Source organism: Tiliqua scincoides, chromosome 4 (assembly GCF_035046505.1).
Source record: "Tiliqua scincoides isolate rTilSci1 chromosome 4, rTilSci1.hap2, whole genome shotgun sequence".
Lineage (NCBI taxonomy): Eukaryota > Metazoa > Chordata > Lepidosauria > Squamata > Scincidae > Tiliqua > Tiliqua scincoides.
This window is the reverse complement of record NC_089824.1, coordinates 83,560,753-83,586,982: the sequence shown is the minus strand read 5'-3', so window position 1 is coordinate 83,586,982 and position 26,230 is coordinate 83,560,753. Positions and strand designations below refer to the sequence as shown.

The window sequence follows — 26,230 nt, the reverse complement described above, 5'->3', positions numbered from 1 at the left end:
ATCCTATCCAACTTTCCAGAGCAAACACAACACTTCCCTTAGGGAACAAATGTTCCCATAGCTCTAGCAGGCCTCCATGACTGCTTCCCTACCGCAGGATGCGGTGCACACCCTATTAGCATGGCTGCATCAGTGCTGGACAATTGGATAGGATTGAGCCATAACAATCCTATTGATTCTTGATTGAATCCTTTGCATTAGAAATAAGACCCACTGAGTTCAGTGGAATTTATTGCCATGTAAGTGTGCCAATCAAATCCTTAAGCCACAGCCCTATACACACTTATCTGGGAATAATCTGAGAACTCAGGGTGGTTTATTTCTGAGGAGATGTACATAGGATTGTACTATACCAGACGAACAGCTCCTCATGCAATTCAATTAATTACTGCAATTTCCCAATCAGATTCGTCAATGCCCCTCCCAAAGAATGATTACAACCCACTCTTCCCTCTATCAGTTCATTCGCTAAAAGGATTTTCACTTAACCATGTTGCACGTATTAAGACAATCCTTTATTCATACCAAGATTTTCAGTGTAAGGTTTGGGAACGGGGGGGGGGGGAGAGAAAAAAAGGACACATAGACCTTGGAACATAGAAAAAAAGGACACATAGACATCCCATTTTAGGGTAGACCTGCCCTCCACTTTGAGCTATGGTGACAGAGAAGGGGACCAATTTGCCTTGTCTGCCCATGAAAGGGTTCCAGGAGGTTGGATCAAATTTTGGACTTCTCCGCTGGTAGGACAGATGTTCAAAAGAGCCCCTTTTCTCAGGTGTGCTCCTGTGGGTTTTAGGGGATATGCTTTGCAGGGCCCCAGTTCACTGCTCTAACAGAGGTCCCCCCCCCTTTGTATGAGACACACTGGCTGGTGGGTAGGACACTCCCACACTTTCAAGGCACATACACTGTAAAAGAGAACATATAATGTATCTTTTTTTGTGCTGTGTTTCTACCAAAGACTGAGTGTGGGACAGTTCCCATGAATACGACTGTTCTTTAGGACAGCTGGAGATGGGAAAAACAGGTGAAAGTTGCTCATAGTTTGCAACTAAAGCTTGAGGTGCTAAAGCTCAATCCTCTATCCTTCCTGCCTAAGGCAGGGGGTTGGACTAGATGACCTATTCGGTCCCTTCCAACTCTGCTTCTACGAAACCTCATTAGGTGATGCTAGAACTTATGCAACATTTTGCAACAATAAAGCTTTATGACTTTATTGATGCTGTGTAATATTGTTACTAATTGCTGTTTTTCTATTTTATCATGCCACACAACTTCATCCTTATCACATAAGGCATTTAGGGTGATTTGAGAGTGAACTTGGAATGGCTTTGCAACAGCTTAAAATTTTTCCCATTGAAATTAATGTAATAGTGTAATCGTGTATTTGTAATAAATTTAATCCAGGTTTTTGCTACAAGGGCTGTTTTCAGGCACGAATGAGGTCCAGCTAACCAGGGAAGAGTAGTGTTCCAATGCATTCAACAGCTCAAATCAGGAAGCTCTTGATTCTATGGCAGCGCAAGGGTTGCCACAGAATTGAGTAGGGCCAAGGATATTCTTCCACTGGTGAGAGCCTAAATTCCTGTTTGAAATAAAGCAGGTAGGCAGGGGACTAGAGAGACCGTGGAGGAAGATTTGTGACAAATTTGACCAAACTAAGGCCAGAGCTAATTTTAGAGCCTACTCTGTGTCAGCAACTATGGTAAAGAAGAGTAGATTGATCATTGGTTGCATGGATGGAGGAGCTTTTCGGTGAGTCTTACCTTGAAAAGTCAAATCAAGCCAAACAAAACAGTTTTATTTTCAGTTCATTGCATACATGCATCAAAATCACCTGTCATAGCATTACACAAGTGTAACTTGACACTTTAATTGTTAAATAGAACAGTTACATATATAAACTGCTTACTGACATATTTTATCAAAAGGAGTAATTACACCAGTGTTCTCAACAGATTCAGCAATATCCCTGTGAACTGCATTCTAATTTGTAAGATCAACATCTTCCATTTTTCCAGAAAGTGTATTCTTTCTAGATGTAGATGAATTAAAGGTGGCCATTAATGTTTACAATAAAATTTGTAATTTCAAATCACTTCAGTATATATGTGCCAAACCAGACACCAAAAAGTTTTATAAGCGAAAAAAAAAGAAGATGTGCATATCAGTTCCTTCAACAGATGTTTTATTACTACCTACAGCTCTGTTTCTAGAATTTTCTGTTCAAAAGAGGTAGCAACAAAGAAGAGGTCCCTGAGGTTTTCTTGGTTGGTGCTATGCTTAAAAAAAAAAGTTAGCCCTTTATTCAACCGAGTAAACAGCATACAAAACATAAGCAGGTGTATAATTCAGCAAGTGCTGCTTCACCTTCACCACTATTGCTTATACTCCATTAGGCAGGACCATCCAAAATGGAATAAGGCACACCAAACACAAATAGGTGAATTGAGAAAAGGAATTAAAGATATCCTTGCCCAGACATCACTTACGCTTGGCCATAACTTTAATATTTACAGAGCTCTACAAAAACCACTACAGGAAGAAGAGGGAGCCCAAATAAAGACTTTGGATTATACACCGCAATAGATATTCATAAGAACCTGAAGAGAAAATTAGAGACATTAAATAAGAGACAAGAATGTGATGTTTGTATAACCACCAGACCATTAACACTTTCAGGGAGAGCAAAACCTGCCATAGAACAGGATGCTTCCTGTTTTGTTGTGCCGAATTAAGAAGAGAAAGGGATGATCAGCCATGAATCGTGGCACAAAGAACTTTGGCACTATAATAGCAGCTGTTGCAGCAGCTGCCTCAGTGCCCTCTTCATTTACCTCTACAAAGGATTTGTGAACAACTTCAGAAAGAAATAAGTCTTTGTTAGATGACATGCCAGAGAAGTCTGCCTTGCCCTCCACAAATGCCTCTGCCATTCCCATGCGGCTCAGAACAGACTTGAGATCGTATTTTTCCTCCAGTTTGAACTTGGGTAAAGACAGCTCAACTTCAGTTAGGTCCATCATCTCTGGGTTGATCCAATCCATCAGTTTCTCAAATGTCATGTCCCTCTCCAGCTAGGAGGAATAGGAGAAGCATTAAGAAAAATCTTACGTGTATACTTGTTACCCACCATGTTTTATCTTAAGGAATTCACAGTGAAAAATCTGATACTGCTCCAAGGGAAATGCCAAGCATTTAGGAGCAGGCAGATGATCCTACACCAGTGGCTTCCAAAGTGTTTAGCATCTGGACCCACCTTAGAAAGGTTTCACTTTACCAGCTAACTCAAGCCTCTGTGTCTATAATGGTTAATGGACAACAGTGCTCCCTCTCCCCCAAGTATAGTGCAAGATGAGTGCTCCCCATCTCCCCTTAGTTGGACAGGAATTCCAATTCCTTTTAGTAAGAACATCTCGCCTTTTCCAAACCAGTGGAAGTATCTTCAATCTCATCAGGAAGTAGAATGATCATGCTCAGCTCTCTGTCGATGTAAGGAAGCTCAAGAATTTTGGTACGATGATCCGATACGTAGCCCAAGTTAAATTCAGCTTTCTTGTACATCATCTGCACCATTTTCGTCTCATTCTAAACATGGGGGGAAACATGTTAGAATAAAGGAGTGAAATGGGAACTGGATCATTTGGGGCACTTGTGAAAACTTACAAAGATAACATCCTAATCTGATGTCAATGTTAGCAACTGAAAATACATGTCTCCATGCATGTTATATTAAAGCGCATACCTGTGCAGCCAAAAAATTGATTCTCTGTTGGTTTTTGGTCTATTTCAGCACTGTGCCATTATTATTGTAACTCCCCATAATTGTTGTCTCTTCACAAGTGGGGGGAGTTTTTTTGAAGTGGATTTAAGTTACTTTAGAATGTTGATTTGGGGGGGAAAAGTGTTCATATACATCTTTACACAAGGGCACAAAATACAAATTGTTAAGATTGTGGTTCTCGCAATGCTTTATTGATCATCAACTGACCAGAAAGAAAATTTGTGCCTTTACCAGCAGTCTTATCATATAAATCAGGAGATGAAACTTTAAATGGTATGAACTATAAGCATCTGCTAAATATCTGCAAATCAAGCTGTAGTTAAAGGCAACAGAACTCATAAGCCAACTCATTCTTTGGATCCCATTCAAAATAAACTTAAGCAGCATAAGTTAGATTCACACTATGTCAATCCCGTGAAAGACAAATAGAGACCAACTGTGAAAAAACTTATATTTATATCCTCCTTTAGATTGGTTACAGTATGTCAGTTTATTAATGCCATTATTGACCATTACCTTGCTAATTTTGAATGGCTTTTCCTTGGTGTGATCTTTAAGGAACTGATTGGCCCAGTTTCCCTTGAAATAAATGGCATTCACCAACACCAGTTTTGTAAGAGAGTTGATTAGTCCTGTGGCAAGCAGGTCTTGAATTTTACCTACAAGAGACATTGAACAGCTGCCTGAATATGTATATACCAGTTTTAATATCCAGCAATTTTGGATCCTTCTCCAAAACAATGACCATGGAATCCAACCTGCCAGTTTTACTTCTTAAAAGGACAGACAATATGAGAGCCTAAGGATCACTCACCTGCTGTCTGTTCTTCGACCCAGGTATTTATATGTTTTCTAGATTCTTCTGCTTTTGCACAGAAGTTAAGTTTCTCTAGATCAGCATGGTAGAATTTCTGGCAGGTGTCTGTAAATGACTGAAACAGAAAGTATTTGAGTATTAAAAGCTATACAAAGTTCCAAGTTATATCAGAATAACACTTCAGTTCAGGTTTTGTTCAGTTCCCCTTACCTCAAGAAGACATCTAGCCTGCTCCTTTCCAGTGCGGGCTATAAGATTCCCAAATATTTAATACCCTCTGGGCACCATCAAAATTGCTATACATTGAATACATTTTGTAAAATACTGTCCCTTAGTGGCATTAGACCAATTCACTGACTATCCAGATAACCTCCAAATACATTCATCACTGCCCTGAAAACATGCCAATAATGAGTTCCTATGAATGCAGAGGAGATAATACTTTGCTGTGACCCTGAGAAAGTAGCTGAGCTAATTACATCCTCTTAGCCCCAATCTATCAGAAGGATCACTTCCAAGCAATTCTCCCCACCTGTACAGTACAACTTACTGTAAGAAAATCATATGAGGTTTCTCCAAAGAGCCTGTTGGCAAGTCTGAGCAGGTACTTGGTGCCTGGCTTGTTGATTTCAGAAATAAGTTTCTCATAAGCTACATGAATCTCTCCAGCTTTTGCCACAGATAGCACCTGAAAAGGAGGGTTTTATAGGATTAATTGTATTTTAGACTTGAATATGGACATTTCTCCAAGGACACATCTGACTGTGGGTGCTATTGCAATTTGATTTTGATAAGGACCTCCCATATTCTGTGCTCTGAGTGGAGTGGTCCTTCCCAGATGTCTCCCCCGCGCACGCGCGCACGCACACACACAGTCACTTTACTTTGGGATGATGACAGTTTATAGATCAGGGTGGCCAACCTTTCCATTTTAAGGCTCCAGAACCTTGAACAACTGTTTAGAGGAGGGAATTTTAGAAGGGGCAGCTTGCTGTCTGTGAGATGACAAGCTGCACCTGCTGAAATTCCCTCATCTACTCCACAATCATTAAAGGTCCAGGAGCCCTAAAGTTGAAAAGTTGTCCACCTCTGGTATAGATCTACCAGCTCCCATCCAACTGCTGACCCAGTCAAGAAGGAAAGCAAAGAGTAGGGAAGGGTATGACAGAGCAGACCACTAGGCACTATTTCCCTTGGCCTGCAACTCCTTTTCCAACAACTTCACAGGTAGCATGTTCAAGACTATAGCCTCAGTAACAGGCAAATTCCTAATATGACAGCATGGTCTGTAATGAAGAAAAGGAGACATCAATTGTTACTCATGAAGCCCATTTCAGAGCTAATAACCTTTTTCTCTCTTCTTAGTAGTGTTAAACATGTGTCTGGGAATACCTTTGACATTTCAGCTGCAGTGTTGCCTTTTGCACCCTGAAACACCATTGACAGAGCAGAACTAATACTCAGAGGAGAAAAAAACAAGTTTTTCTTTGGATCATCTTCACTCAGTTTCTTGAAGAGGTCAAGGGCAAAGGTGGTGCTGGCTGCAGTGACACTGTCCATATTTCAGAATCTATGGAACAAACACAGATAAAACAATTATCCCACCTGTCACCCCTCTTGACATTTTTACATGAGAAATATTAGAATGCCTTTTTTGGAGGTTTCCCACACATCTGTGATACAATGGAGAAAGGGAGTTGATAGGTTCAAATGTTAACAATGTCCTGTTACCCTACAGGTCACATTCACTGTTTGTCAGTCTGGGAGATGCTACAGACCCAGTAGGAAAGCAAAAACCTGATCAGATATCTGATGTTTGCAGATAAAGAAGTAGCCATCAAACCCTAACATGCAAAAACGCCTAGAAAAACAAATCTAGACCCATATGTTTCAGAAAGTCCCACAATAGCAGTACAAATAACTGACTCTCCCCCAAACTCCTACAACACACGTGCAGACCATTTGTGGCAAAACAATGTGCCATGACACAATGGTTAAAAATTGCTGCAATAGAGATTGCAAGTTTTTAGAGAGGGCGAGTTTTTAGCAAGGTTTGAGCATCATGCACCATCATCCTCACCATGATGAAAGGTTAGCAGGTGAATTGACAGGGCCCATATTTCTTTGAACAAGGGATCCCTCTGGCTCTGTATGATCCCACTAGGTTCTGATATAGTTGTGCTATTCTTGTAACTTATAGATGTTGTTGTGGCATGGTTTCCAAGAGACTGAGCTGGGATTTCCCCAGTTAATGTCTTATCTCTAACACATTGTGTGGCCTTAGGCAAGGCACTCCCTCTCAGCTTCAGCTTCCCAACTGCAATATGAGTCTCTTAAGAACATAAGACCACCCCCTACTGGATTAGGCCAAAGGACCATCTAGTTCAGCTTCCTGTATCTCACAGTGGTCCACCAGATGCTTCAGAGAGCACACAAGACAACAAGAGACCTGTATCCTGGTGCCATACAGGGCTTTCGCAAGAATGACTTCCAGACAAGACATTCTACAAATGCTAATTATCATATACAAACACATGACCTGGCTGAATTCGTATTCAAAATAAAAATCTTTTTGAAGCTGCCATGCAGTGTATTAATCTTTCAGTCCATTACCTGAAGAGTTGTTCTAAACCAGGGGTGCCCAAACCCTGGCCCAGGGGCCATCTGTGGCCCTCTGGGACTCCAATTCCAGCCTGTGGGGAGCCACAAATGAGCCCTCTGGAGACTTGCTGGAGCCAGTGCTGGCCCAATGTGACTGCTCTCAGCATGAGGGCGACTGTTGGACCTCTTGCATGAGCTGTGGGTCGAGGGCTCCCTCCACTGCTTGCTGTTTCAAATTTTAAATATAAATTAATTCTTTTTCCCCCCAACCCCAGACACAGTGTCAAAGAGATGATGTGGCCCTCCTGCCAAAAAGTTTGGACACCCCTGTTCTAAACAGATACTGTCAACACACATGCTGAACTTTTCAATTTCCAAACTGGCTTCATTTAGCCAACATGAGAACTTCAGCCAACAGAAGCACTAGGAGCATTAAAGGAACTCAAATACTTCCTCAGGAGTTTTGTCTCTCTGCTGTCTGCACAATACTGCCAGGGATATTTAAACAACTCATTGTGTATCAGTAGAAAGCAGGCACAAATGCCAATATAGTCCAGGCTTCAAGTTAACAAAAATAAGAAAATTAAAATGTCAAGAATATAGCTTCAGGCATGGACTGTGCATTCATATCAAGCTGTAAAAACCTATTCCTGCCATCCAGGGTAACCAGATATTATGAAGAACAGTGGTGCCTCTACCTTTAACCTTTAATTGTATAGAAGAGGAAATTTTGACAGGTGCAGCTTTTTCAGCCCTTCCATGTTGAGCTGCACCTGTGAAAATCCTCTTGTATACAATGGTTAAAGGTATAGGCACTGTGTTCTCCATTGTATCTGGTCACTGCTTCCACATTTTATTGCCACTTAGAGATTTTCAGTGTAGATTTTTTTTTTTTTTTTTTTGCTTGCAGGGCTCCTGTGTATTATACATCCCCACAGCTGGTAGAAATGCAACCTATTAAGCCTTTCTAGCAAGATGCAGCACTAAAAATAATTTTTTTGCTAGATTTTATTTCAGACATGCAACTGCTAAAACCAAAGCAACTCTAGACCCCACTCTTCCCACACAAAAAGGGTTCCAATTTTAAACACACCCTGCCCCAGCCAGACACTTCTTCAGTTGTTCTACCCCAAAGGCAGCCTTGGGCACTAACTCCAAACATTCTAGCTTACTCCCCACATAACAAGAACAGCCATTCAATGTGGTATCCTATAGTGAGGTTTCTGAAGACTTTCTGCTGTTGGCTAGAAAGCAGGGTGACTGGATGCCATAACCATAAGAGAGGACCCAGCACACCAAAAGTAGGACATCCAAGAAAAGTGTAGGACATAACAGAATAAGAGCTATAAACACTTACACACTGATTTCATGTGGTTAATTTAAACACTAGATTACTTATAGTTTTAAATTGAATACTACATCTAATTCATTACATCTAATTTATTAATTACAAGAAGGCTGTGTGCTGCCTGCAGGGGCCTATGCACAGGGAAAAAGAGGACATCTAAGTTCTTTTCCAGGACATGAGGCTAAAAAAAAAAAAAAGGACATGTCCTGGGAAAAGAGGACATCTGGTCATTCTAGCTAGAAAGATACTAAAGAGGTTACTTAGGCACTGAAGATAAGGCACTAAGCTGGCTACCTCTAGCACCTGCCACTGACTTACCTTTCTCTGGGCTGCTAACATTCTGTACATCCACTTCACCCTTTTATACTGAGCCTGTGCAGTTGCGAGGACGAAGCTGCTGCCCTTTGCTTGGCAGGGAGGGGGCGCAGGGCTGGGAAGACGGATCTCGTGTCAACCTCCCTCATTCCTAATCGGAATTAGGACCCAGTGCCTTAAAGAAGAATTCAACTCTCATTGCACTGAGACAATAATGTGAAAAAGGGTCTTTGAACCCTCACAAAAGGGTTCCAGATTAGATAGATAGATAGATAGATAGATAGATAGATAGATAGATAGATAGATAGATAGATAGATAGATCTGTGTGAACAGGGCAGACACGTGAAAAGAAAATTTGCCCACAACTGTCCTGTACACTTTGGGGCAGAAAGGGCAGTGGCTTCCTTCTCTTCCACCGATCCTGTGCATCCAGCTGAACATGCACACACTGTAAAAGTTGATCGTGGATATGGGCTGCGATGACTACACCCGCTTGAACCTGCAATCCTGTCCACACTTACCAGGAAGTAAGCCTTACTGACTACCATGGGACTTCTGAGTAGACATGCAGAGGATTGTGCCCCTCGGCTCCTACCAGGAAAATGAATCACAGTCGAAGCCTGTGCACGTCTACTCAGAAGTAAGTCCCATTACAGTCAATGGAGCTTATTCCCCGGTGAGTGTGGATAAGACTGAAGCTTCAAGCGGGTGAGTCATCACAGCCCATACCCACAATCAACTTCGCCACTTTACAGTTTTCGATTCAACATTGATTCATTTTCCTGGTAGGAGCCTAGGGACACAATCCTAGACATGTCTACTCAGAAGTAAGTCCCACTATAAGTCTGGGGAGCTTACGCCCTCCTCGGTAGGTGTGGATAAGATTGCAGCCTGGTCAGCAATCCTATCCACACTTTCCTGGGAGGAGTAAGCCTCATGGAGTTTAATGGAACTTACTTCTGAGTAGACTTGCATAGGATTGGACTCTGAATTAGTGGGTGAGTGGGTGCTTCTGGAAGCTGGTTGAGGCTGCAATCCTGTTCACATTTACCTGGGAGTAATCCCCATTGGCTACAATGGGATTTACTTCTGAGTAGACATGCATAGGATTGAGCTTTGAATCAGCCATGTCAATGCTCTTTACTTCCTCCCAGGTCGAAGCAACCTCTCTAGCCACTTTATACCTAGCAGCTAGAACTCCCCAGAGACCAGTCTGTAGCAGCTGCTGCCACTGCCTGGAACGACTGTTCTTTCTGGTAGATCTGCAGTTCAAATATAAAGTATTTATATAAACTGATTGTATCACCACTTCCAGGAAAACATTTCTAAGTAGTTTCTCAGCATGTGTGATGCAATGTATTTTGGCCTGAAGGGAAATCCCTAAGGAAAACCTGAAACATCCTAGGAGGGCATGGCATAAAATAGTGTCCAAAAAAATGACACCATCCTATACAGCAGTGATTTTCAACCTTTTTCATCTCATGGCACACTGACGAGGTACTAAAATTGTCAAGGCACACCATCAGTTTTTGGACAATTGAGAAGGCACACCCTGTTGTGGGGGGGGGGGGCTCATATCCCCAATGGTTCTATTAATAAATGACCCTCCACCAAACTCCCATGCCACATCTGAGAACCATTTGCGGCACACCAGTGTGCCACAGCACAGTGGTTGAAAATGGCTGGTATACAGTAATACAAATATCTGAGTTGTAATGTGTCAGATTGCTACAGAATGAGTCACCAAAAGGTTGAATAAGAACAGCTGAAGCAACTTTTTTCTGTGGAAATGTCAATGAGATTGGTTGCAAATGTATACACTCTTATGAATTTGACCCTCATATTCAGAGACAGTATATGCTCAGAGACTCTGCATAGTCAGAGACAGCATATCTCTGAGTACTAGGTGCTGAGGACAACATTTGTTCCCTTACCTTGGGGCTGCATCTCAGCTGCACCAATACTGGAAAATTGGATAGGTTTGGGCCCTAAGTAAGTAAGTTATTCCAACATTCTATTCTGATGTTATTTTCAACATTGGAATTATACAAAGTGGATAACTTAAATCCACTGCGAAATGGAAGTAGATTTAAATCCTTTTATGAAATCCCTTCATTTGTGAAGATAATAATTATGAGAAGTAACAATAATGGCACAATGCTGAATGAACTTCACAAACACAAAGCAATGAAATAGACCAAAAAGCAAAATTAAACTATGTCATTCCAAAACGTGTAAATCAAACATACCTAAAACAAGAAGTCCCAGTGCTATAGAAATGGAACTTTATGCAGCAAGCTGAGTTGTCCTGAATTAAAGCGCAGGCAGAAAATAAACCCTTTCCGCTGGGAGAGAAATGCTTCTAAAGCAAATCCACAATTCAAGGTTGGCAGTTAATTAAACACTAACATATAAATTTCATTTATGCTCCTAAGGCACAAATGAAACCTTTTGGGCACGCCTTTTACACCATCCCGCTCAAACCTCTGTATCTGAATGTACAGCCATAAAAGAGCATCCAATGGCTGTTTGAGGAACCTGCAGCCAGCACTTCTTTCTTTGTAGGGACAGATACACTTACGGGGCAGACACGTGAAAAGAAAGTGTGTCTGCAACTGCCCTGGTTAGTTTGGACCAGTATAAACAGGCGAATGATATTCCTGGGACCACGCTGGGGGTTAGTGATTGATCACAGAGCCCAATTCTATGCATGTCTACTCAGAAGCAAGTTCCATGATAGTAAATGGGGTTGACTCCCAGTCCCAGGTGTGGATAGGATTGCAGCCTCACAGCCCAATCCTATCCACACTTTCCTGGGAGTAAGCCGCACTGACTGTGATGGGACTTCCTTCTGAGTAGACCTGCATGGGACGGGGCTGTCCCCGGAACTTGTGCAAGACCTCGATCCTCGCGATGCTTAAGACCGCAGGGCAAGGGGAAGCCCCGTCCAGCTCAGTGGGGGTTTGCGTGGAAGGGATCGCGCAGCTCCGGGCTGCAAATCCTCATGCTGTAGGCTGAGCAAGGCGGAGTTCTCCGAAGTGTTGGACTGCGGATCTCTCCTCCTCCTCCCCCCCCCCGGCAAGGGAAAGGCTCCTGCCCTGCCTGCAGAAAGGGCAGCGGCTTCTTTGTCTCCGGCTGAGCATGTGCACTGCGCATGCTCAGTGCACATCCAAGCCTGGGCGGTGATGCGGGCGCAGCCTCCCTTAGGGAGGTGGAAAGAGTGGGAGTTTCCGGAGGCTGCTTGAGTCACCCATGGCAGTGCCCTTTGGCTTCTCCGCCAGCGCCCTGACAATCTCTCCACTGCCTTACTAGCCAGCTGCTGGAGCGCCTGCCGCACGCCGCCGCCTTATCTAGCCTAGCAGGTACAGTACAGCCCTCCTTTGTGCCCGTTGCGTAGGGAACCTTGACTCGTCTGGACCCGCAATCCCGTATTCGTGTGTGTGTGTGTGTGTGTGTGTGTGTGTGTGTGTGTGTGTGTGTGTGTGTGTGAGTGAGAGAGAGAAAAGTTTGCCTGCAGAACTGACAGCACAATCCTAACCATGTCTACTCAAAAGTAAGTCCTATTGCGCTTAGTGGGGCTTACTCCTAGGAAGGTGTGTATAGGATGGCAGCCTGAACTAGCATACCCATTTACCTAGGAGTAAGCCCCATTAAAGTCAATGGGGTTTGCTTCTACCTAGACCTGCATAGGCTTGTGCTGTAAATGTTACGTGGGGAAATATAGACTGTTAGGAGTCCAGGAGTGATTAGGACAGCGTTTCTCAAAGTTTGTCCTCTGTACCACTTCACGTGGTCCACCTGTTTGAAGTACCAATGGAAGCAACTGGTGATTACATTATTGCCAGTTTCTTCTGGGTGGGGAGGTCAGATGTGACATGGTCAACACCAGTAAGAGGCTCAGGGTGAATGGGAGGGCTTGTTTGAGTGAGGAAAAGCATGCTTTGGAGCTGTGCCTCCTGAACCTCCTGCCACTGTTTGTTTGTTGCATTCCTGGTGTTGCTGCTGGGCAGCAGATGTTCAGGGATCCTCTGAGTACCACCAGACACCATCTCAAGTACCCCCTGGTGGTACACATACTAGTGGTTGAGAAACACTGGGTTAGAGCGACTAAAGATGCATCTGGATCGGACAGTGTCAATTCCTTTGTAAGCAAGGCTCTTGACAGTTGAGGCATAAGGTATGTTGTATAATTAAGATCAGGGCTTTTTTTGTAATGGAACACACCGGCACCTTTTTTCCCCCTCCTCTCTGCCCCTACCTTTTTTCCCCCCTGCCTGCACCACCCTGCCCCCCTTTTTTCCCTCCTCCTTGCCCCCACCTTTTTTCTCCTGCCTGCACCACCCCACTCTGCACTGCTGGCTAGGGAGGGATTCGAACCTCCAACCTTGCGCTCCACAGCCCAGCACTCTCTCCATTAGGCTATAAGAAAGCCTGTTGTCACAGTGTTCAGAACTAATATATAAGGTCTTCTGCCCAGCTGGTGGCCATCAGTGCCTCAAGTATTAGTTCCAAACACTTTGAGCCTAAGACCTCTGGTGGCTCAGTGGTTGAATTATAGGTCTGTGGAGCCAGAGGCTTGGGGTTCAAATCCCACTGAGGAATAATTATTTCTTTTTAAGGTGGGAAGGTGCTCCATGGCTGCAAAATATAAAGGTTGGTTGCTAGTTGCCAAAAGGGGGGCCAGTTGAGGCTGCAAAACTCCTCAAAGTTCAGTCCCAGGCAGGCTCTTTTTTTAACTTTTTTTTTTTTAAGTCCCAGGTAGGACTTAACCCACAGCCTCCAGCAGGGGGCTCACTCCAGGAGCTTAACTGTGGGTTAAGTCCTAACTGGAACTTAAAAAAAAAAAAAAGTTAAAAAAAGAGCCTGCCTGGGACTGAACTTTGAGGAGTTTTGCAGCCTCAACTGGCCCCCCTTTTGGCAACTAGCAACCAACCTTTATATTTTGCAGCCATGGAGCACCTTCCCACCTTAAAAAAAAAAAAAAAAATTATTCCTCCTTGGGATTTGAACCCCAGGCCTCTAGCTCCACAGATCTATAATTTAACCACTGAGCCACCAGAGGTCTTAGGTTCAAAGTGTTTGGAACTAACACTTGAGGCACTGATGGCCACCAGCTGGGCTGAAGACTTTATATATTTGTTCTGAACACTTTAACTACTGTATAGGCTTTCCTATAGCCCAATGGAGAGAGTTTCCTATAGCCCAATGGAGCACCTCCCCACCTAAAAAAATGGGGTGATTCACTCCAGCTGTGGCAGGAATGCTTTTGCTACCAGGGAGCTCACACGGGATGGACGTGCACGCGCGCGCCCATGTATAAAAAATGGTTTAAAAATAAATAAATAAAAAGTTGTGAGTTCCTGCACCTATTTTTTTTTACAAAAAAAGCACTGATTAAGATACAAGATCATGTATACCTTGGGCTATGTTCTACTATGGCATCAGTTAAAGGCTGAATTGTTAAGCAATGTTTTTCTCCCTTCAAAAAAGGGTGATGTGTCAAACTGTGCCTGTCCTACATGGAACAGTTGGAGTTTCTTGCTATGAATGGCCCCACCCTGAAAGTGGACCACAATTGCCCTTGCATGACTGTACAGGAAGGGAACAAAGACCTTGAACTCCTGCAGAAATGAAGCAAACATTTGCAGTATATGTGCTGATACAGTGCCAAAAGTTTTCTATTTGCACATACCAGTCTTGGGCTAGTTCTTTCTCTTTAGATACTTTTTTTTCTAGAGAGGCTTAGGAAACAGAATGTATGTCTCATACAATGTGTGCTGCCTTGGGCATTTGACATGGGAAAGGCAGGATACAAATTTTTTAAATATAAATATAGCAGGAGGTTTTGTGGACTACATGCCAGTATTTGCAGTGATGCAGCTCTTATGCACCATAGTTTGCTGTCCATGCTATAATGTAGACTGGGGCAGAACATGCATTTAGAACTTTATTGCCACTGAGTGTCAAAATACTGTTAACTGATAGATAAATTTCATATGGCATATACATTAAAAACACACATACACACACCCCACACAGAGATGGAATTGAACCGTAACCACTTGTCATCCCGGGGTACCAGGAGAAGCAAAACCCATCAGGGGAACAGGCGGAAAAGGGGTGGAAAGTAGAGAAAAGGGGTATACAGACGCCTGGAAGAACAGGGAAGAGCGAGGAACCAGGCAAAGAGGGTGAGACACCTAAGTCTTGGCTGCAAGCAGGCCCCTCTCCTCTGGGACAAGGCAGAGGCCTTCTCAGAGCCCAGATGCAGCTACCTTTGAGGAAAGAAAGAGTGGAGCTGGCAGGGAGAAGGGAGGAGGAGATCCCGTGAGATCTGGGTCCCAGGTGTGGGAAGGAAGGGGCAGGGCTAAGAGGTCTGGCTAGAGGGATAAGAAGAAGGGAAGAGATAGTGGAAGGGGGAGGACGCACCTTCCAGAGCTTCCTGGAACGGGGGTTAGGAAGGGGCTGAGAAAGGAGGTATCTCTAAGGGAGGAGAGGCCTTCCTAGCTGAGAGAGATTCAGGAGTGGAGAGGAGCCCAACACTCCAGCCCCTGGAGGAAGGGGCTACCCATAGGCTGGGGAAGGGATCCTAGTCCAGAAAACGTCAGGGACAACTCCTGGCTGAGTCCAGCAACCATTGAGAACCAAGGGGAAAGGAGGGTCACCACTGGACCCAGCCCCTTGCCAAGAGAACCCCAGAGCTCCAGATCGGACCTGCGGAGAACAACCCGCACCAGACACCTTTCGTGGTGAGAACAGAAAGGGGGAGATAAAGGCTCTTGGGGCGACGGGCCACTTGGGTCCTGGATTGTGGAGAGGCTGTGATTGAGATTGTACTTGGGGGAATGGGGTTCTTGTGAAGGAACAAGAACACCCCATGAATGTAAAGGCCACCACCAAATTAAAGAAAATAAGCAAGCCCTCTTTGTTTGCTCCCCGCGTCGACCCTGGAGAGACTGGGCCGGGCTAGAAGAGGCAGGTGAGCCAATACCCCGAGGTGACATGGACATCACACCACTGTACCATCCTGGCTCCTGGCTGCATGAAATTCCATTCTGTTCCATCTACCACAGCATACTCCTTTCTTTTCTATAACAAATAAAAATGGACCCATGGGCAGCAGTGGTCTTGTTAAGAGTATTTAAATAGCCTCCGCCTCCCAAATTCTAGTCATCCCTGCATGTCAGCCTCTAGAGTGGCTTGGAGACAAGGTCCCTGCCATCACAAGAGCCTATTTAGTGTATGACCAAAACAAAAGAGTTGAGACGGGAACTTACAAAAAGCAAAGGGCTTTTAAAAGAAAAAAAACCTTCACTTTTCACTGATCCAGCAGTTTGGAAGATCCTGCCAGGCAATTAAAGTGAAATTTACTGTCTGATATTTAGTCTGAATTCAGTGGGACTTCTTTGTGATGTTCTCCCAAGTAAGTGTATATAGGATGATAGCCTCAGTGTGAGAGATTCTGGATCTCTCCCCCCACCCCCCAGCACCAAAACAGGCATTGCTATGAGTCCCTCATTCTCTGAGTTCTGTAGTGTTCAGGTCCTGGCTCCATCTGTTTTTGTGCTACCTTCTGATTTTCCCCATCTTCCTGGTCCCATAGCCCCACTAGCCTTTCTAGTCCTCTTCCTTGGTCCACCAACCACTCAGAAAAACATAGGTTTTTGGGGGGAGGGTATAATTTGAGCATGTCGCCAAGAAAATATAAGTGTTGCCATATACGTTCTAGGAAGAGAGAGGTATAACATGTACAGTGATGGTGGGTTCTATACAGCTGCTGAAGAATTCTTGGCCTTAGAACTAGAATTTTGCCAGTATTTCACAATGGCAGTTATTGCTTAGGTGATACAGAAACATATATAGTATTGTAATAGAAAAGTATAGAGCATACAAATCATTATTCTCTGAATTGGAACTATTCATCTGTAGTTGCGATCAAAACATAGTTCGTCAGTGGTCTAGTGAGACATCACCTGAGATGCATAGAGGATTTATTTACTGCTCTAAAATAACAGGTAAACTTTAACAATTACAAGTAAAGCTGCTGTAAGGAATTGCAGTGGTTTTATTCATTATTGGTTAAAAGGTACTAATGTGTCCTTCAAATGCAACTTTTTGGCAGGGGGGGGTTACTCTTCATAGGTTTTGTTAAAGATAGCCAGGTGCATAGGTTTGTGATTTTGAGCTGAATAATGTGGATGCAGCCGATTAAGAAAAGGCAAGGCAAACTGCTAGCAAATGAAACTGTACCTAAATGAAAATTCCTGTTATACCCCATGTATGATCTGAATTAAAATTAGTGTCAGTGCTGTAACTTGCAGATGACTTGCTCCTTCGTAGTTCCATTAAATAAAAATGTTCTGGAGCACAAGTAGGTGGGCATGTTTCTCTTTCTATACAGTTTATTAATCTGTTTCAGGCATGGGTGGAGATTCTGGGTCTCTGTTCTATTACCTCTCCCTCCAGTGTTGGGGGTTTTTATTATAGAATGTGAGAAGCAGGGCTGCATTTATCAAATGTTATCCTGTGTTTCCTGCCTTTCTCCCCCACTATTTTCCTGCCATCATACTGTCCCTAAAGACCTCATAGTTGCACTATACAAGCTTTTTGGATCTGTGAAACTAGTGTGGGTTGTGGGTGCAAAGTTAACTGGCCCCCATGAGCACATTGCAGCAGAATTTCCAAACTGATTGGGAGGATTAGGTAAGGTCTGAGTCACAGTTCTTTGTTAAAGAAGTCATAAGTCTCAATGAATTGCAGCCAGCATCTGTGCAACACAATCCTATCTTGTGCTAGAACAGGCAGAAGAGGCCTGCTCTGTATCCAGCTCAAGATAGGGGCCCAAAGTGGTTCAGCTGGAGGCAAGGGGAAACTCTTCCCCTTACCCCAGGTAAGCCAGTGCAGCCTCAATGGGTCTTCACAGACTTGCGCCACCTCCAGATGTGACATAAGTCAGAGGAGAGCAGACAGCTCTGTGCTGCTTAGGAACGGAGGCTAGGATCTGGGCATATCTGGGAGGGTAGAGCCTCCATCTGCCTGAAGATAACATCCACAAGGTCACCAGCTCGAGGTCACCGGCACCGTGCGACCTTAAAGCAGCTGACAAGCTGAAGCCGAGCTATTCCATCTGCTCTGAGCGTGGGAGGATGGAGGCCAGAATGTGAAGCCAGATCGGAATGAAACACCTGAATGTAGTGGTTCTTGAAAGAAAGAACCTTCTTTCAATTGTAAAAATCCCTGGTTAATAAGGGATTTAAAAATAAGCCTGCCTATGTAAACCGCCTTGAATAAAGTCTTGAATAAAGACCAAGAAAGGTGGTATATAAATAGCTGTTGTTGTTGTTGTTATCTGCTGGGTCCCAGCCTTGCCTCCCACTCCCTGCCTGCCCGCCTCTGGGATCGCCCCCACCCACCCTTCCCCCCCGCCCTGGAACGCCTCCCTCCCACCTCCTCCCCACCCTCCTCACACCCCTGTGTCGGCTGAGCTTGGCCTACGCAAACTACCTGGGGCAAGCCACCACGGAGGCTAAATGCAGCCTTCGTGCTTCGGCGCACCTCTGTGCGCTGACGTAGCTTGCTCCTGAAGAGGCAGAAACATACTTTATGGCATGTTTACAATCCTCCTGGTTCGGTGCAAGGGATTTGCGCTGGCCCAAGGGCACTTTAGGATTGTGCCCTTAGTTACCTTGAGATGAATGGTTTTTTCTTCTGTTGGTTGTGATGTTCTCAAATGATTGAGAAACAGAAAGAAATGAAAGCTGTATAAAAGGTGTGCGTGGTGTGACCTATGGCTTAAACCAGTGATTTTCAACCTGTTTCATTTCACGGTACATTGAGAAGGCATTAAAATTGTCAAGGCACACCTTTTGTTTTTTTGACAATTGACAAGACACATTCCACTACTGGTCAGGGGATCACATCCCCCAAAGGCTCCACTAATATATGACTCTCATCCAAACTCCTGTTGCACACCAGTGTGCCACGGCACAGTGGTTGATAGTCGTTCGCTTAAACAGTGAAGTAGGCAAATGATATTTAAATTGTGCCTTTTTGTCACAGGTGCCTTAAAAATCTTGAAGGTGCCTAATGAAGCATGTGATGCAAAAAAGTTTTAGGGTTAGCTTCCTGAAATATGGTGTATATTTTTTTTCTGGGCATTTTTGTATGTTACTGTGTGGTAACTGCATTTTTTATCCTAAAGATATCTAACATCTGATCAGGCTTTCCTGCTGGGGCTGTAGTGTCTCCCAGTCTGGCAGACAGTGAACCTGACATGTCAGATACATGTAAAAATGTACCTGATAGATACAGATATATAATGACAGGACATGGTTAACATTGGAACATATCAATCCCCTTTTCCCATTGTGTCACAAATGTGTGGGAAACCTCCAAAAAAGGCATTCTAATATGTAAAAGTGTCATGAGGGTTGACATGCATGATAATTGTTTTATCTGTGTTTGTTCCATAGATTCTGAAATATGGACAGTGTCACTGCAGCCAGCACCACCTTTGCCCTTGACCTCTTCAAGAAACTGAGTGAAGATGATCCAAAGAAAAACTTGTTTTTTTCTCCTCTGAGTATTAATTCTGCTCTGTCAATGGTGTTTCAGGGCGCAAAAGGCAACACTGCAGCCGAAATGTCAAAGGTATACCCAGACATATGTTTATGCTACTAAAAAGAAAACAAAATTGCTTATTGGCTCTGAAGTGTGGAACTTGAGTAACAGTTGATGCCTCCTTTTCTTGTTAATGGGCCATACTGTTATATCAGGAATTTGCCTGTTACTAAGGCTACAGTCTTGAACATATTTCCTATGAAGTTGTCAGAGAAGGAGCTGTAGGCCAAAGAAGATAGTGTCTAGTGGTCTGCTTTCCCTCTTGACTGTGTCAACAGCTGAATGGGAGTTTGGGGACTGGTAGAACTACCCACACTGCCTCCACTGCCACCACCCAAACTAGGAGTTTGGGAGACCAGGTGGGTGCGCCATCTGGAAAGGATCACCCTTCCTGGAGAAGGTGGAGAGGACAGAATTGCAGGAATTCTTATTAAAATCAAATTGCAGTAGCACCCACATACAGTCAGGCAGGACAATGCACTGAATTACCAGTGCACATAGACTTCACTTCTGTGAAAGGTACTTTGAATATCGCACATATGATGTTCTTAAGTCCTCTGGCTGCAGGGATTTTGGATTGGAAGAACAAGGAGGTCAAAATGTTTCTTTCCTTCCCAAGTGGTTCTTGGATCTCTCTGAGGTTCTGCCAATTGCATGTGTCTCTTGTCAACACGGTATCCCAACTTGTGTTCTTGGTTGCTTGCTGGTTCTAGTTGACCCAGGGTAATACTGTCAAGAGTTGAACCTCTGTGTTCATTGCCACTTCAGCCAATAGCTGAGCAATATTGGGGGTTTCTCCGTTTTTGTCTCTTAGGAAAAGTTGACCTTAAAGTGATATTATGTTGCACTGGTGGGTTAAGAGCATGTTAACACCAGAATAAATTTGGGTGGGAACTGGCTTGGAAATTACAACTTAGTAAGTGCGAAAGCATAATGTTGCTTAAAACAACTTTTGAGTGCACTGACTGCATACAATATACAATGCAATTAATGATTATCTTTATTCAGAAGATGAGTTTTGGGTGTCATGAAGATGGATTTCTAACACAGTCACCAATTAGAATGACAGTACAGAGGCTTCAAAGTGAGGCTTTCCTGAGCAAAGGAATAAGGGGATTGATTCTTGAAGGCTTTTCCTTGCAATTTCATATTCACCATTTACCACCAGGTGCTTCACTTTATCCAAGCAAAAAAATGTGAATCTAAACCCAAGCAGTGCAAAACTTCTCATGATACGGAGCAGCAGAAGACCTGCTCTGGTTGGCCATCAAGTCACGCTTCCACATATCAGTCAAATCAGCAGCTGGAATACCATATGGTGGAATTTTTACTGAAATTGTATTTTTTTAAATGGAAGCTTTGGAAAAGGGCCTGCTTAAAGGAAATCCATCAGCCCAAACCCACTCCTTTCAGGGGGAAGGGAATTAGAAATGTACTGATATGAGATATTATTGCAGCAATTACTATAACTAGCCACATCCCTTCTGTTTGCCCCAAAAGGGAAGGAAGGCATTTTACTCCCTTTAAAAATGATGTACTGCATTCAGCACGCCTCCTCCTTACAGTTTTTTAAATCCCTGTGTAACTCACATCTGCAGGTGCCTAGAGGAAAACCATGCACTCTCCTGTTTATCTGAGAACTATTCCTAAAGTTGGAGGTGCTCCTCAAGCCAATTGGTTGATTATATTGTAACCATGTTGTTGTTGTTGTTGTTGTTTTTTAAAAAAAGAAGATATTCTGTACTTCAGCTTGCCAAGAAAAAAGTCATTATAAACCTTTTAAAGCAACAATAGCAGACATGGGGGTTGCAGCTGCATTTGTCACACTTTTGCAAGTGAGAGGCTTTAGGAGATGGTTTCCCTTCAGAAGTTTTCAGTGTTTTGTGTCTTGGGAAGCTTGGAATAGGGACAGAGGGAAAACCTTTTGTCTCCAACTTTATTGCTTACAAACCATTTCTTGGCTTTCTTCTTTGAACAGCAAACTCTAAAAATTAAAGCAGAAAAGGGCTGTCTGGCATTGCAGTGGATGTCCGGTTTATCTTTTCTCTTAAACAACTTGCTTTGAGGCAGTATTTCTTTTTCATCCTTAGGGGTTTTTCCCTAGTGTTGTTGGATAGATGTTGGTTCTCAGATTTTTAAAATAACCAGTCCTGTGTCCCCTCCGGGGGAGAAAGGCAGGATAGAAATATGGATAATAATAATCCTAAATAATCTATTATAGGTGCTATCTGTGACTAGAGCTGGAGAGATTAATCCAGGATACGAGAAACTTATTTCTGAAATCAACAAGCCAGGCACCAAGTACCTGCTCAGACTCGCCAACAGGCTCTTTGGAGAAACGTCGTATGATTTTCTTGCAGTAAGTTATAGCAATTGTACATGATTTGGGAGTATTGCTTGGAAGTATACTCTTGTTCTGATGGATTGAGGATAAGAGAATGTAAGTAGTCAGGATCACAGCTCAGCCTCTGTACTTTTCTGTGACACATATCAGCAAGTTTGATGGTGCGTCCCCGGTCAGATCATTCAACTGCACTGCTGTCTCAGAGGAGGGAATTTCAGCAGGTACAGCTTGTCATCTGTGAGATGACAAGCTGCACCTGCTGAAATTCCTGCTTCTATACAATTGTTAAAGGTCCAGGAGCCAAAAAAGTTGAAGGGTTGGCCATCCCTACCCTAGGGAATACTCTTTTAAGTAGTCCTGCTTCATCCATCTCCCAAGCTCATGATATATATTTTTTCCATTGTTTAAGCCATTTCTGCCCAATGTTGCATATATGCAACAGGGACCAAATGTGTACACCTGAGGGCCAGGCAAAAATGGGTTAATTTAAATGCCTAAAATCTCAAAGTGAAAGTTGGAAAGAAATTTCATGAGCTTGGGAAATGAGAGAGTGGTATAGATTTGAGGGCATCTGTCTGATATAGAATGTTAGGCCTCTTAAGTTTCATCTAGAAAACAGTGATTGCGGTAACATGTGTTTATGAAAATGACTACCTGTTTAACAGATTGACTTTCCAGGAGTTGCAAAAATCTGGATGAGATTTTACCTGAAATAAAATTTATTTCTTCCATGAAGGAGTATATAAGAAAAACATCAGAATTCAGGATGTCCTTGGGTTAGCAGGGATGCTACTAGAGAAACATTTGTATAAAGGCTGCTAGATGTTCAACTGAATTTTTTAATGCAAGATGTAACCATTGCAGAAATAGCCATTTGTCATCTCTTTACACATTCTCTTCTACATTCTCAAGTAGAAGAGAAATGTATCAGGTGGCCCATATTAATTGATATTGGACTGAATATGGTGTACTTCAAATAGGATTACTTGGAGTAGTAAATATATATTTCAGACCTTTAGATGTCAGAGTTGTCATTTGAACAATGGAACAAAATACTTCCCTTCCCCACCCCTTTTGACAAAGTCTGAATTAAAGGCTTATTTTGACATGAGTCAGAACTTTGTATGGCTTCTATACTTAAATATTTCCATTTTAAGTCATTTACAGACTCCTGCCAGAAATTCTACCATGCAGATTTAGAGAAACTTAACTTCTGTGCAAAAGCAGAAGAATCTAGAAAACACATAAATGACTGGGTTGAAGAAAAGACAGCAGGTGAGTAATACATAGGCTCCTAAATTGTCTGTCTTTTAAGAAAGTAAAACTAGCAGGTTGGATTCCATGGTCATTGTTTTGGATTTTAAAATTGGAATTCAGACAGCTGTTCAATGTCTCCTGTAGGTAAAATCCAAAACCTGCTTGCCCCAGGAATAATCAACTCTCTTACAAGGCTGGTGTTGGTGAATGCCATCTATTTCAAAGGAAACTGGGCAAATCAGTTCCTTAGGGATCGCACCATGGAAAAGCCATTCAAGATTAGCAAGGTAATGGTTTACTGAATGGTAATGGCATTACTGAAACTGACATACTGTTACTAATCTAAAGATGGATATAATTGATGGTAGAATTCTTGTCAATTGGCCTTTCACTGGAAAGACACAATATGCCATCTTTTATTTTGGTTAGGATTAAAAGAATCACTTAGGTTATGCTAACCTAGTGGAGTTTTTGATATACTTTTTTTTTTCTGAATGGCAAGCACCATTTCTTTCCCCCACCTCACTTGAAAGTACTTCAGTTTAAACAGCAGTTTGCCATGTTGTATAAAGGAACATGCTGGTCAAGGAAAACAAACCCAGCTGGACATATGGGATGGTACATATATATTTTTGTGCTTTAGTTAATAATTGACTAAAGGGAAGAATATAGGCAACTATACCTGGTAATTCCTAAGAAGTGTGGACAAAACTGGCAACTTCAGAAAATACAGTTTCAATCAACTGGCAGAATATTTCAGACTTAACAGTGGGGGTTTAGAGCCTTGAGCTCCTATATAAACCTGTTGTTCAATTTGACTGTGCACAAGTGTTGGAAACAGCATATACTAATCCCAAATAGGATTGCAAACTTCTTAGTTCCGATGCCTTTAATTGAAATTTGGTCTGTAGATATTTAGCAGATTATTTTTTGTTCCATACCATTTAAAGCAGGGGTGGTGGGAATTTCAGCAGGTGCAGCTTGTCATCTCACAGATGCACCTGCTGGAATTCCCTCCTCTGCACAATTGTTAAATGTCCAGGACCTGAAATGTTGGCTACCCTTAATCTGCTGATTTATAAGATCAGGCCACTGGTAAAGGCACCAACTTTTTTTTTTCCTTCTGGTCAGTTGATGATCAATAAAGCATTTTGTGAACCATAGTTGTAAAAATATTTGTCTTGTGTGCAGTTGTGTAAAGAGGTGTATGAACATCTTTTTCCTAATAATCAACATTCTAAAGTAATGTGCAGCGCAATCCAGAGTGCTGTGAGGCACTTTTGTGCCTCCTTATGAATCGGCTAGTCCAGCGTGTGGAGGTGTGCTGGACTGCGGAGGCTGGAATAAGTCTCTGAGTCTTCGGTCGGCTGAGCTCCTCCTCTGGGGAGGAGGCAGCGGGAGGGAGGCATTCCAGGGCAAGGGGAGAGTGGGCGGTGGGCAGCCCCGGGGTAGACAGGTGGGGAGCGGAAGGTGGTTCTGGGACCCGGCAGTTATGCCAGATCCCAACCCCCATTCCCAGGGAGATTGAAGTGGCTTCAAGTAGCTCCGCTCTCCTCAGACTTGTGCTATATCAGGAGGTGGCGCAAGTCCAAGGACGCCCATAGGTGTAAGGGTGGCTTACCCAGAGGTAAGGGGAAAAGTTTCCCCTTACCTCTGGCTGAGCTGCTTTGGTCACCTATCCTGCGCTGGATATAGCGCAAGCCTCTTGGCTTGCCTGTTCTAGCGCAGGATAGGATTGCTTCCTTATGCAAATAAAATCCACTGCAAAACGAAACTCCAGCCATTTGTGAAGAGACAAATGACATAACAATTATGAGACATAACAATTATGGGAAGTAACAACCGCTATACAATTTGGAGTGAACCTCACAAATACAAGACAATGAAATGGATAAAAAACCATTATCAATTTGTGAGATGCACAGATATTAGTAGTGGTATTTATTAGTATTATACTACTTTTCAATAAGAAGTTCACAAAGCAGTTTACAGATTCTTGTGTACCAACATGTGTGGATATGTGTATTTTCAGTTGCTAATGCTCTCCTCAGATTGGGAAGCTCTGGTTATAATTTTTGACAGGTGACCTGAATGATCCAACGTTGATTTCACATTTTTAACATGCTTTCCCCCATTTCTAGAATGAGAAGAAAATGGTGCAGATGATGTACAAGAAAGCGAAGTTTAACATGACTTACATATCAGATCATTGTACCACAGTTCTTGAGCTCCCTTACGTTGACAATGAGCTAAGCATGGTCATTCTACTTCCTGATAATATTGAAGATAATTCCACAGGTTTGGAAAAGGTGAGGCATTACTGCTGAAAGGAATCAGAATTCCCATCCATCAAAAATAGTTCTTAGTAGGCTGCACAAATAACAGAGCATAATTCCCATATCAAACAACTTCTTCCACTGACCATGTGCAATGAAGTTCTGTAATGGTAGTTCATAGTATTGGGTCCACCAGTTTTCTGCTCTTTGGAAAGGGTGTGGGAAAATGCAGGTATACTCTCCACTCTCAAATACAGGCAGGCCCCTGTATCCGTGGGGGTTCCATTCTGGAACCCCCCGCAGTTAAGTGAAACTGCAGAAACGGGCAAACGCCTCCCGCCCAACCCTCCGGAGTGGAGGGGAGCTCCTCTGGGGCTTTCTGGGCTGCCTAAAGCCATACAGTTTCTCCATGAAACCAGAAGTTGCATTTTTTTTAACCTTAAGGCTCAGTCTGAACCCAGTAGAGGCTGCGGATGAACAGATGGACGTGGCTTCTGCTGAGCTCATAGTACCCTCTGGAGGCAAGGGGTGCAGAGCTCCTCTCAACTCTAGGGGGCGCATACGGAGGTGCCCTGATCCACTGATATGCAGTTCCATCTGTATAGGGCCATACATAGGCATAGATAGTTGATGCCTTTTTATCTTCCACCTTTTTATTATATCTTCCTTCCTCCAAGGAGCTGTACATGGTTCCTTCACTCTTCTGTCCTCCTAACAACCATGTGAGGTAGGTGAGGGTGAGAAATAATATCTGGCTCAAGTTAACCAGGAAGCTTAATGACTGAACACGGAGTTCAACCTGAACATTCTAGGTATAAGTTCAACATCAGAGCCACTACACCAGTAGTTTCCAAAGGAGAGACC

The 26,230-nt window shown here is 43.2% G+C and overlaps 2 protein-coding genes across 2 annotated transcripts in view; one reads left to right on the top strand and one right to left on the bottom strand.

The window, feature by feature from the left end:
• Window positions 1-1,950: 1,950 nt before the first annotated feature.
• On the bottom strand, window positions 1,951-11,339 carry LOC136649745 (serpin B6-like). The gene is made up of 7 exons (XM_066626605.1): window positions 11,119-11,339; window positions 5,997-6,174; window positions 5,155-5,292; window positions 4,602-4,719; window positions 4,304-4,446; window positions 3,424-3,591; window positions 1,951-3,080 (listed from the first exon to the last, which is right to left on the bottom strand). The coding sequence occupies exons 2-7, from the start codon at window positions 6,162-6,164 to the stop codon at window positions 2,682-2,684; spliced, it is 1,134 nt and encodes a 377-aa protein (XP_066482702.1). The 5' UTR covers window positions 6,165-6,174; window positions 11,119-11,339; the 3' UTR covers window positions 1,951-2,681.
• A 700-nt stretch (window positions 11,340-12,039) lies between these two features.
• The window catches only part of LOC136648353 (uncharacterized), a 32,678-nt gene continuing 18,487 nt past the window's right edge, over window positions 12,040-26,230 (top strand). The window contains exons 1-6 of the mRNA XM_066624463.1: window positions 12,040-12,231; window positions 19,342-19,519; window positions 21,711-21,848; window positions 22,991-23,108; window positions 23,235-23,377; window positions 25,232-25,399. Coding sequence (XP_066480560.1) covers window positions 19,352-19,519; window positions 21,711-21,848; window positions 22,991-23,108; window positions 23,235-23,377; window positions 25,232-25,399 — 735 coding nt within the window. The 5' untranslated portion in view covers window positions 12,040-12,231; window positions 19,342-19,351. The remainder of the gene's footprint in view (window positions 12,232-19,341; window positions 19,520-21,710; window positions 21,849-22,990; window positions 23,109-23,234; window positions 23,378-25,231; window positions 25,400-26,230) is intronic.

Coding starts and splice junctions, on each gene's coding strand:
- LOC136649745 (XM_066626605.1), bottom strand. CDS start 6,164: ATGGACAGTGTCACTGCAGCCAGCACCACCTTTGCCCTTGACCTCTTC. Junction 5,293..5,996: donor CTGCAGCTGAAATGTCAAAG/GTATTCCCAGAC, acceptor CCTCCTTTTCAG/GTGCTATCTGTGGCAAAAGC. Junction 4,720..5,154: donor CCTCATATGATTTTCTTACA/GTAAGTTGTACT, acceptor TTTCTGTTTCAG/TCATTTACAGACACCTGCCA.